The 12,199-nt window shown below is 38.4% G+C and overlaps 1 protein-coding gene across 1 annotated transcript in view; it reads right to left on the reverse strand.

Moving 5' to 3' along the window:
- Positions 1-1,021: 1,021 nt before the first annotated feature.
- The window catches only part of LOC117341022, a 65,304-nt gene continuing 54,126 nt past the window's right edge, over positions 1,022-12,199 (reverse strand). Inside the window, exons 10-13 of the mRNA XM_033902829.1 lie at positions 11,013-11,167; positions 7,067-7,781; positions 5,551-5,716; positions 1,022-5,049 (exon numbers count right to left, since the gene is read on the reverse strand). Coding sequence (XP_033758720.1) covers positions 4,899-5,049; positions 5,551-5,716; positions 7,067-7,781; positions 11,013-11,167 — 1,187 coding nt within the window. The 3' untranslated portion in view covers positions 1,022-4,898. The remainder of the gene's footprint in view (positions 5,050-5,550; positions 5,717-7,066; positions 7,782-11,012; positions 11,168-12,199) is intronic.

Consider the following 12,199-nt stretch of genomic DNA (forward strand, 5'->3'; position numbering starts at 1 on the left):
AGATCAACTCAACTATGGCGGCGTCAACCAATCATGTACTTTGTTATTACAGGCGACATCCTATGGGATAACGGACATCCCTAGAACGACAAATAGTATTGTTGAAATTTGCTCAGGAGCATTATTGGACAAAAGAGATCTTGTATTGCATAAAAATAAGGGTTTGGCTCCCTTGGGACCGGAGCGAGGGCCCAATAAAGGAAAGGAATCGTTACGAAAAATCTGAGGTCCTTGGTCTTGGTGACAAATTGGTTTGTCAATATTAACTGTGAACCATTGTTGGGAGAAGCAACAAAACGTAGGAACTCAATTCCATATTTGTAGTTTAAATTAATGTATTTTCCCATGATTACCGAAATATCCATTTGATTGATTATGTTTATTCATTTCCTGTATAATATTCAAGACTTGATTCTTTTCGTTCTTCTACTTTAAAAGTGCAGTGGTTTCATATACTTGCGTAACTTGCTACAATTTGGGATGACAAACATTGGATATCACTGTGAAATAGACAACATGTTCTACGGTCTACATGTCCAAACGTACACGATCAACTAACTGGTGCATTGACAACCACAGTAAAACCAGGAGCTAGGTTCATGTTATACCTGGTCCCTTGTTGGGCCTTAACCATCGTCATGACGGCTATCTATCAGTCCATTTAAGTGATTTACAGTAGCCTGCACTCTGGCCTTGCCACAAGGTAGCCCCATAGCTCTGAACGAAAGACGACTGTACGGTCTTACTTCCTTCCCTGGTCTCTCCAAATCTTAAGAAATTAATACTCTGCCCAGATAGTTTATTGAACATTGATCAGATTAATCTTGCACCACTTGTGCACACGTCGGTACACATGTATACATTGTATACAGCGCTCCCTGTAAATGACATTGTGTGTTTTGCGATGCTCTCCAGTTTGCTTGCATTTCTAGCCTCGTTTTCGAAATTGATTGGTCTCAATGCCGCGGGAAAACGAATATGCAGTTTTTACAACAAAATGTACAAAGAAGAAGAGACTGTATCTGAAAATAAATATTTTATTTTATATATTTATAGAATAATTGCTTACACCCTCGCACACAGACAATATGCATTAGTCTCTGTGACGTCATTGATAAAATCTTCGTAAACAAGTTCATCATGATCGTAACACTTTTTATTTCCTCATAAAATACCAATTAGTTTATCCCCTGGTTAAAGCGGTGTGAGGGTCGGAGCAAAATAGGGGAAATGTAGGAATTCTTCACAAGATTTCTTCTGTGGAAATGTTTCCTCGTAAGAACTTCCCTATCCAGGTGAGCGATTAAGACCATATGGGCCTTTTATCTCTTAATAGTGAATTAAATACTGTCGGGTATAATTCGTGACTTGATCATAACTGGACACTTGAGGGTTTTTTATTGTTTACGTTTTCAGATGCAAGATTTTGTCATGCTAAACTTATATGTTCTTGTGGGTTTATGTTCATTTAATTCAAAACTAATCAGTAGCTTAAGCAATTCATGAGTTAAGGAAATGATAAACATTGATAGTTAGAACATGAACGCCTAGTGTTACATTTCCGGATGATAAACAGGATTTTTTGTTCATACCAACTTCCAAGTCACACTGTCCATTCATGGTAGCTTTTCACGTCTAAACCCTATTTTATTTTTGTCTAACAGTTTTGTGTCGCGGTGACTATAATTTAAGTTGTATATGAGGCGTACGTGTATATCTATATATAAGTGTGTAGAGGTGTAGCATATACATGTCTGCTTTATATCGACAGGCCGAGAATTATTCTGTAAAGTGCAATTGTCAAGGTATATTTATTAATTTACAATATGGTGTTCTGATCATTCTCTACCCTAAGCGTTAGATATTACGTCATATGTGTGTTGGTGTTGTGTGAAGGTCATTGATTACTCTTGCCCACCACTTTCTCCCCATTAGCAACAGATACGTCTGATTAAACTATATTTATAATCACCAATAGGTGCTACAAATACAAAAGAAATAGCGTAAATTAGATTGTCATCTCGAAAATTTGATATTGAAATCGGGAGGTGTAACAAGGAACGAGGAATACCCTGAGAACGAGAGTATGTCTCTACAGTGTATTTATTTGTGTGTGAAAAAGAATGACGCGTGAATATTACCAGGTATTGTTTATTTCTGTGTATGTATTTTGAGCGGTTAAGCTCAAGGTTACAATGAACTGAGCTGTATGTGTGACATTTTCCGCAGCTCATTTACATATAGAGAGTGGAACACCGCATTAGAGATTTTCCAGCAGCATTGTCTCGGGTGTTTGTGTCAAGTCTTATAGAAAGAGTAATTATGAACATTCATTAAAATTTCTTACCCGTAAAAAAGGGGACGAATCAAACAGTAGACCTACGTAGAGTTAAGCCCCGCTATGATACCATGGAAATGACAGAGCAACATAATAAATATCAATGGGGATTAACTCATGCTTCTGCAGAAGGAAAATATTTTGGATGACTGCAATAATAATTCATGATTTTTTCATCGTATCGTATTTCCTTAGGATAAACAAACAATATGCATCTGGAAATATTAGTTTCCTACATCAAGTGCAGATTTCACGCACGTGGGTTAATATGTCCCGTCAGACAGGTGTACAATGATCAGGTGGGCTAGTATGTCCCGTCAGTCAGGTGTACAATGATCAGGTGGGCTAGTATGTCCCGTCAGTCAGGTGTACAATTGTCACGTGGGTTAATATGCCCCGAGAGACAGGTGTACAATGATCAGGTGGGTTAGTATGTCCCGTCAGACAGGTGTATAATGATCAGGTGGGTTAGTTTTTCCCGTCAGTCAGGTGTACAATGATCAGGTGGGTTAGTAGGTCCCGTCAGACAGGTGTATAATGATCAGGTGGGTTAGTATGTCCCGTCAGACAGGTGTACAATGATCAGATGGGTTAGTATGTCCCGTCAGTCAGGTGTACCATGATCAGGTGTGTTAGTATGTCTCGTCAGACAGGTGTACAATGATCAGGTGTGTTAGTATGTGCCGTCAGACAGGTGTACAATGATCAGGTGTGTTAGTATGTGCCGTCAGACAGGTGTACCATGATCAGGTGTGTTAGTATGTCCCGTCAGTCAGGTGTACAATGATCAGATGGGTTAGTATGTCCCGTCTGACAGGTGTACAATGATCAGGTGTGTTAGTAGGTCCCGTCAGACAGGTGTACAATGATCAGGGTATCGTTTCACAAAGCTTCGTAACTTACGAAATTTGCGTAAGTCACATTTACGAATAACTAAGCGTTTCACAAAAACCTCCCAACTTACGAATGTTCGTAAGTTACGCAAAAACCTTGCGTAACTTACGAATGTTCGTAAGTTACGCAAAAACCTTGCGTAACTTACGAAAACAATTTAAAATCGTGCGCAGGCATGCCCTTTTGAACAGAAAATGACGTCGTACTCATTTACAAATTAGCATAAGAGAACGACTATGCCTTGTGAGCGATTGTTTCGAGGTGGAAACTGGGTTTTGAAAGTCGAGGAGGGATGCCGGCAAAATACAGATTGTCATGAAACTAATTGTACGTATATTCGCAGACTGTGACAACATATGGTCTATTTTAAGAACATTATGTATGTCTTTGGGCATTGAGCAAAATCTATCAAAATTGCGTTGTAACTGTTTGGGTAAACGCATGATAAACAATAAGAATTGGAATTTTAAAGAAAAAAAATTCTTCTATCAATAATACGGTTTTGATAGAACAAAATAAAGTTCATAGTCTGTGTACGTGACCCGGGAAGAGGACCGGCGTACAATTTTCACCCCAGAAGTGTCGTCCTTTTTTACCTCCAAGTTAGAGAGTGGTATATTTTTACAGGGAGAACGTATGATTTTGACGTAAGATACGAAAAAAGTTACGAACACTTTTGTGAAACGCACTTACGAAATTCGTAAGTTTTGCGTAACTTTTTCGTAAATATTTACGATCATTCGTAAGCTACGAACCTTTATGAAACGATACCCAGGTGTGTTAGTATGTCCCGCCAGACAGGTGTATAATGATCAGGTGGGTTAATATGTCCCGTCAGACAGGTGTACGGTGATCAGGTGGGTTAGTATGTCCCGTCAGACAGGTGTATAATGATCAGGTGGGTTAGTATGTCCCGTCAGACAGGTGTATAATGATCACCTGGGTTAGTATGTCCCGTCAGACAGGTGTATAATGGTCAGGTGGGTTAGTATGTCCCGTCAGACAGGTGTATAATGGTCAGGTGGGTTAGTATGTCCCGTCAGTCAGGTGTACCATGATCAGGTGTGTTAGTATGTCTCGTCAGACAGGTGTATAATGATCAGATGGGTTAGTATGTCCCGTCAGACAGGTGTACAATGAGCAGGTGGGTTAGTATGTCCCGTCAGACAGGTGTATAATGATCAGGTGGGTTAGTATGTCCCGTCAGACAGGTGTATAATGATCAGGTGGGTTAGTATGTCCCGTCAGTCAGGTGTATAATGATCAGATGGGTTAGTATGTCCCGTCAGACAGGTGTATAATGATCAGGTGGGTTAGTATGTCCCGTCTGACAGGTGTACAATGATCAGGTAGGCTAGTATGTCCCGTCAGACAGGTGTACAATGATCAGATGGGTTAGTATGTCCCGTCAGACAGGTGTACAATGATCAGATGGGTGAGTATGTCCCGTCAGACAGGTGTACAATGATCAGGTGGGTTAATATGTCCTGTCAGACGGGTGTACAATGGTCACGTGGGTTAGTATGTCCCGTCTGACAGGTGTAATATACGTTTAAATATTTTTTATTCATATATACTTTCAACATTAAGTTCCCGGTTTAGATAACTCAAGTCATGGTTCTGACCCTCCTCCCGTGTTAAAATCTCGAGTTTCTGTTCGGTTTGTTTAGACCCTACTGTCTGTAGGTCTCCAGTGACTGTCGCCTTTACTTCCCATGTAGGCTGACCATTGTTGCTGGTCGAACGGTAATGTCCGGCCACATCGCTGTGTTGTACTGTTGTTAGGTACACTGCTACACTTACACGTCAGGCGTAACCTGTCAACAATCAAAACGTGATGGATTACCACCGAAGTTTTAATTCCAAGTGAAGATCTCGTGAATTTTTTTTTCCTATTTTATGATAATTTTTGTCATACTGTATGTAAATGTTTATATTTTGTACGTAAGAGGACAATTTGGCATACTGTAATTGTTTATGTCATACTGTAATTGTTTATGTCATACTGTAATTGTTTATGTCATACTGTAATTGTTTGTCATACTGTATGTAATTGTTAATATTTGTATGCGTGAGGACCGTTTTGTGAAACTATGTAAATGTTATGTCTTGTACGTGGGAGGACAATTTGTCATAATCCATTTAAAAGTTTTTATTTTGTAGATGAGAGGATCAATTTGCCATACTTCATGTAAACCTTTATATTTAGTATTTGGGGTGGCCATTATTGTCATACTGTAGGTAAATATTGTAGTTAGGGGCATTACTGTGACATCCAATGGTTCGACAAGTATCAGATTATGTATCTGTATAAGTACCTGTACACTGTCATCTGACCCATGTTGATCTTGTAGGGATTGAACGTCTCCAGGCTCTGGAATGTAGTTTGTGAATGGTCGTCTGAGTGCGCATGACCGGAAGCCCGGAGACACTCCTGGGTGACCACATGTTGGTATTTGTCGTGGTCGAGCCCGTAGTACTTACCTATAACAGACACTCGGTTAGGATAATTGTCTATGGATGCTATTTTTCATTGCACTTAATTAAATATATGACACACGTTAATTAGAACGATCTCCAACCTACGATCGGAAGGTTCTATATTAACAAAAGATTTCTTAACCTTCTCGAATCTCTTACCATATACCGCATTAGGAACTTTTTAAAAGCTGTTCGATTTTTACAGTCATATTTATCTAAACCTATACGTGAGTATTCCGATGTATTTTAACTGATCTGGCTGGAAATGCCGGTGACTTTAAACATGGCGCGTCATCCGTCCGACTGTCGTCCGTCAACATTTTCTTAACACCGAGCTAGTAAAAAAGACCTGAATGGATTTGAACCAAATCTGGTCATAGAGATCCTTCGCGGAAGGCACAGAGGATTTGCATAAATGGTGACTGTGGCCCTTTAGTGCCAGAGCGGCGGGATCAAATAGACGTAAGTCCTTTAAATCGCTACTAGTCATAAAGTACTGAATAGATTTTTACCAAATTTAGAAACATACTACGGGAAGGAGAATGGATACGAGAAATAGAGTAAAATTCTTTAAATTGCCACTAGTAATAAAGAACAGAAAAGATTAAATCAAAAACATCCTTTGGGAATGGAACAGATTTTGCAGAAAACGTGACTGACTCCCCTGGGGCCAGAGTGACGGGCTCAGTAGATCTTGGTCCTTTTAATCGCTACTTGCATTTTTTAAACTGTTGAGATACCTGATCATCAAGAGATAAACACAATCATGGTGTAAAAATAGGTCATAGGGTCTTCCCAAACTAGTAAGGATTTAACAGTAGTTTCTTGGTTATATGTTCGAACCCATTAATATCCCAATCCCATCACCATATGTGTCATTGCTTGACATTACGGGATAAACACAAGTCTTAGGATACCAACCCCATGAACATGTATAGCATTGTTGGGCATCAAGAAATAAACACAACCTGCTGTAAAATAGGTCCAAGGATATTTCCCCCTTCCCTAGGGACGTGGCTTCTTTAAACACAACAATGTTGTAAAATAATCCCTGGGGACTTTTCACTCCCGCAGGGAGTCTCGACTACGTTTTATACGGGTGATATCTCATCCACGGGACATAACCAAATATATAGCACTGTTTGACATAAACAAATATAGTTATCAGCGAATTGATCATGATCATTATTTTGACTTTGGGTCAAATCCAACCAGGTTACCGATACAGGCCCTCTCGGCCTCTTCTTACATTTTCGTTTGACGCCTTTTTGCCAAATGTGATAAATATCTAACACAAACGTAAATTAAACATGAAAACGGGCATTTTCACTGCAATTAAATAATCCAACCTACTTGTCGGGCTGAATCTAATCTTCTCCCTCGCCATACTGTCGTCGATACATTTCTGGTCCGTTGGAAGAATAACCTGAGTTTTGGCGGGAAAGAACCAGTATGTCGCGAACACCAAGTCTATGGAATGGTTAAAGTCTGGGTGGTTTCGAGGTAAAGTTGTTGGCGCAAGTGTTCCGGTGGACAACAGTCGCTGAAGGCCATCTTCGTCGTGTGGTCCAATATGGCGCCGTTTCCGTTTCCGATGACTATTTTTCCTTTTATCAGAATTTGCTACTTTTTTAGAATTAATAAAATGATTTAATTTCTTTTCGAATTCTGTATTTAAGATATCTCTAGTTATTCGTCTTTGCCTCATATGTTCGATTTTATCCAGTTTTCTATTTGACTCGTGGTCATCATTTACACGACCACGTGACCTATAACGCGGGCGGCCATACCCAGGGTAGCTTTTTCGGTAAGGTTTCTGATAGTAAGGTAATTCTGATTCATCTGTATAATCATCACTAGCAACGTTTTGTATGACGTCACTGATGTCGTCATATAGAGTTGGGTCCATATAACTGCCGGTCTGTTCCCTGACGCCAGCGGATGGAAACGAGGCTGGTTTGTAAGGGGAGTTGATCGGTGGGCCTTTCTTTGAAGTTGTCAATCGTTCGTGGGCGGACGGTGGATTATATACATACTCTCCTTCTGTTTGTCGGACCGTGTCTATATCCTAAACCAACAAACAATCCACATATTAACACGTGTCTATATCCTAAACCAACAAACAATCCACATATTAACACGTGTCTATATCCTAAGCCAACAAACAATCCACATATTAACACGTGTCTATATCCTAAACCAACAAACAATCCACATATTAACACGTGTCTATATCCTAAACCAACAAACAATCCACATATTAACACGTGTCTATATCCTAAACCAACAAACAATCCACATATTAACGCGTGTCTATATCCTAAACCAACAAACAATCCACATATTAACGCGTGTCTATATCCTAAACCAACAAACAATCCACATATTAACGCGTGTCTATATCCTAAACCAACAAATAATCCACATATTAACATGTGTCTATATCCTAAACCAACAAACAATCCACATATTAACGCGTGTCTATATCCTAAACCAACAAACAATCCACATATTAACGCGTGTCTATATCCTAAACCAACAAACAATCCACATATTAACACGTGTCTATATCCTAAGCCAACAAACAATCCACATATTAACATGTGTCTATATCCTAAACCAACAAACAATCCACATATTAACGCGTGTCTATATCCTAAACCAACAAACAATCCACATATTAACGCGTCTATATCCTAAACCAACAAACAATCCACATATTAACACGTGTCTATATCCTAAACCAACAAAAAATCCACGTATTAACACGTGTCTATATCTTAAACCAACAAACATTCCACATATTAACACGTGTCTATATCCTAAACCAACAAACAATCCACATATTAACACGTGTCTATATCCTAAACCAACAAACAATCCACATATTAACACGTGTCTATATCCTAAACCAACAAACAATCCACATATTAACACGTGTCTATATCCTAAACCAACAAAAAATCCACATATTAACACGTGTCTATATCCTAAACCAACAAACAATCCACATATTAACACGTGTCTATATCCTAAACCAACAAACAATCCACATATTAACACGTGTCTATATCCTAAACCAACAAACAATCCACATATTAACACGTGTCTATATCCTAAACCAACAAACAATCCACATATTAACACGTGTCTATATATTCTAAACCAACAAACAATCCACATATTCAAATTTCCCGATTATATAATTCTAGAACCTTCTAGTCTGTCTTAACTCTATCTGCTGTCGGGATAATTCCCTAGTCACTATCTGCTTATTAATATAAAAAAATGAGTGGATCTAGAACTTCAATCCATATTCTTTATTATATGTCTGGCGATAATTATTCCTGCAGTCAATCTTGATGGAGGTGATAACGTTTTAAATTTGATGGTTTTTTGTTTTGTGAACTTTCATACATTGAACTGGTACCTTAGATTTGACATTGGAGATTCCCTTGTTTACGTTATATTTGATAGTGGAGATTCCCTTGTTTACGTTATATTTGATAGTGGGGATTCCCGTGTTTACGTTATATTTGATAGTGGGGATTCCCGTGTTTACGTTATATTTGATAGTGGAGATTCCAATGTTAACGGTATATTTGATAGTGGAGATTCCCTTGTTTACGTTATATTTGATAGTGGAGATTCCCTTGTTTACGTTATATTTGATAGTGGGGATTCCCGTGTTTACGTTATATTTGATAGTGGGGATTCCCGTGTTTACGTTATATTTGATAGTGGAGATTCCAATGTTAACGGTATATTTGATAGTGGAGATTCCCTTGTTTACGTTATATTTGATAGTGGGGATTCCAATGTTTACGTTATATTTGATAGTGGGGATTCCCTTGTTTACGTTATATTTGATAGTGGAGATTCCCTTGTTTACGTTATATTTGATAGTGGGGATTCCAATGTTTACGTTATATTTGATAGTGGGGATTCCCTTGTTTACGTTATATTTGATAGTGGAGATTCCCTTGTTTACGTTATATTTGATAGTGGAGATTCCCGTGTTTACGTTATATTTGATAGTGGGGATTCCCTTGTTTACGTTATATTTGATAGTGGGGATTCCCGTGTTTGTGTTATATTTGATAGTGGAGATTCCCGTGTTTACATTATATTTGGTAGTGGGGATTCCCGTGCTTGTCTTATATTTGATAGTTGGGGTTCCCGTGTTTACGTTATATTTGATAGTGGGGATTCCCTAATTTACGTTATATTTGATAGTGGGGATTTCAGTGTTTAATTTATATTTGATAGTGGGGATTCCCGTGTTTACGTTATATTTGATAGTGGGGATTCCCTAATTTACGTTATATTTGATAGTGGGAATTCCAATGTTTACGTTATATTTGATAGTGGGTATTCCAATGTTTACGTTATATTTGATAGTGGGAATTCCAATGTTTACGTTATATTTGATAGTGGGTATTCCAATGTTTACGTTATATTTGATAGTGGGGATTCCCATGTTTACATTATATTTGATAGTGGGGGTTCCTGTGTTTACATTATATTTGATAGTGGAGATTCCCATGTTTACGTTATATTTGATATTGGGGATTCCCGTGTTTGTGTTATATTTGATAGTGCGAATTCCAATGTTTACGTTATATTTGATAGTGGGTATTCCAATGTTTACGTTATATTTGATAGTGGGTATTACAATGTTTACGTTATATTTGATAGTGGGGATTCCCTTGTTTACGTTATATTTGATAGTTGGGATTCCTGTGTTTACGTTATATTTGATAGTGGAGGTTCTCGTGTTTACGTCATATTTGATAATTGGGATTCCCGTATTTACGTTATATTTGATAGTGGGGATTCCAATGTTTACGTTATATTCGATATTGGGGATTCCCGTGTTTACATTATATTTGATAGTGGGGATTCCCGTGTTTAAGTTATATTTGATAGTGGGGATTCCCGTATTTATGTTATATTTGATAGTTGGGATTCCCATGTTTACATTATATTTGATAGTGGGGATTCCCATGTTTAAGTTATATTTGATAGTGGGGATTCCCGTATTTATGTTATATTTGATAGTTGGGATTCCCATGCTTACGTTATATTTGATAGTGGGGATTCCCGTTTTTACGTTATATTTGATAGTAGGGATTCCCGTATTTACGTTATCTTTGATAGTGGAGATTCCCGGTGTCTATCTATTTCATTGGTGAGATCGACCACGTCTACTTCTATAAGTGGGATTAACGGTATTTATTTCTGGGGTTTCCTTTATTTATCTTTATTTATTGGATTCCCCGTGTCTATTTTTGTATACCTTGAATTTATTTACCGGCCTTTCCAACTCCGACTGACGTGATTCCTCCTGGAGGTCCAAGTAGCTCTGGAGCAGTTCCGGATGTGAACGTAGAAAATCCAGCGCCTCGGCGGATGTGTTGATCCATTTACTCTTTTCTACTTCCTTCCGCTCGTCTACAAACAATGTAGAATATATAAAGGTAATGTTATACTGACACAGCTCTGATCACGTGACGGTAATATAAATATTTTGGTGCCAAGGGCCGTAGCCTCGGATGACAAGCTTATAGTTCAGCATCAATTATTTTAGATGATTGCAATTTAAATAAACTTTTTTCCCTAAATAAAGATCAAGGGGACCAATTTCCTAATAAATCAGTGATATTTTAATTCTAAATGACTATTGGAACTGACAGGTTTTATTGCCAGCATCAACGATATCTTCTCGACAGATACTTTATCGTGACGTCACACTTAGCTTCATTAGTTTGAGGTTTCACTCACATTGTATTACTCAACAAGGTACATATTGTATATATAACCGCGATACTGTCCATTGTGTGTACCTTGTATGGCTTGTTTGTCTGGGTTATCGCCCAGTCAAATGTCAGTGTCATTTTGTGGCGGGGTCTCCTTGTAGTAGTAGGTGACTACCTCACTAAGAAACATACGAGATGTCCGTCATATACCATTCAGATTAATTAGGATAAGTATCTTGTCAAAGGGCACAAAACATGACAGCAAAGTCGTACCCGTTTAACAGTTTCATGAGAAACAAACCGACACGGGTAGAGATTGTCGAACCCCACAGATCCGATTTTCACCTGAAGTTACATGGCCGGCACTCTAATCGACTGGACTATCGAGGCCACATCCGATTGTACGAAACTGTGTACTATCCACCCAGAATGTCGAACGGACGATTAGTCCCAGGAAACACGTGCGTTCTGATTAAAATCGCACGGCCAGATGTCAGTAGAGTGTTCATATATTGTTACACTAATATATTATATACTAAACAATGGAAACGTTCTCCGATATGTCAATACTTCAACAAGTCTGGTGTACAGAGGTACGTATCCGTGTAACCTACCGGAGTAATACACTGTATGTCTGTTACCTACCGGAGTAATACACTGTATGTCTGTTACCTACCGGAGTAATACACTGTATGTATGTTACCTACCGGAGTAATACACTGTATGT

This window comes from Pecten maximus, chromosome 13 (assembly GCF_902652985.1).
Source record: "Pecten maximus chromosome 13, xPecMax1.1, whole genome shotgun sequence".
NCBI lineage: Eukaryota > Metazoa > Mollusca > Bivalvia > Pectinida > Pectinidae > Pecten > Pecten maximus.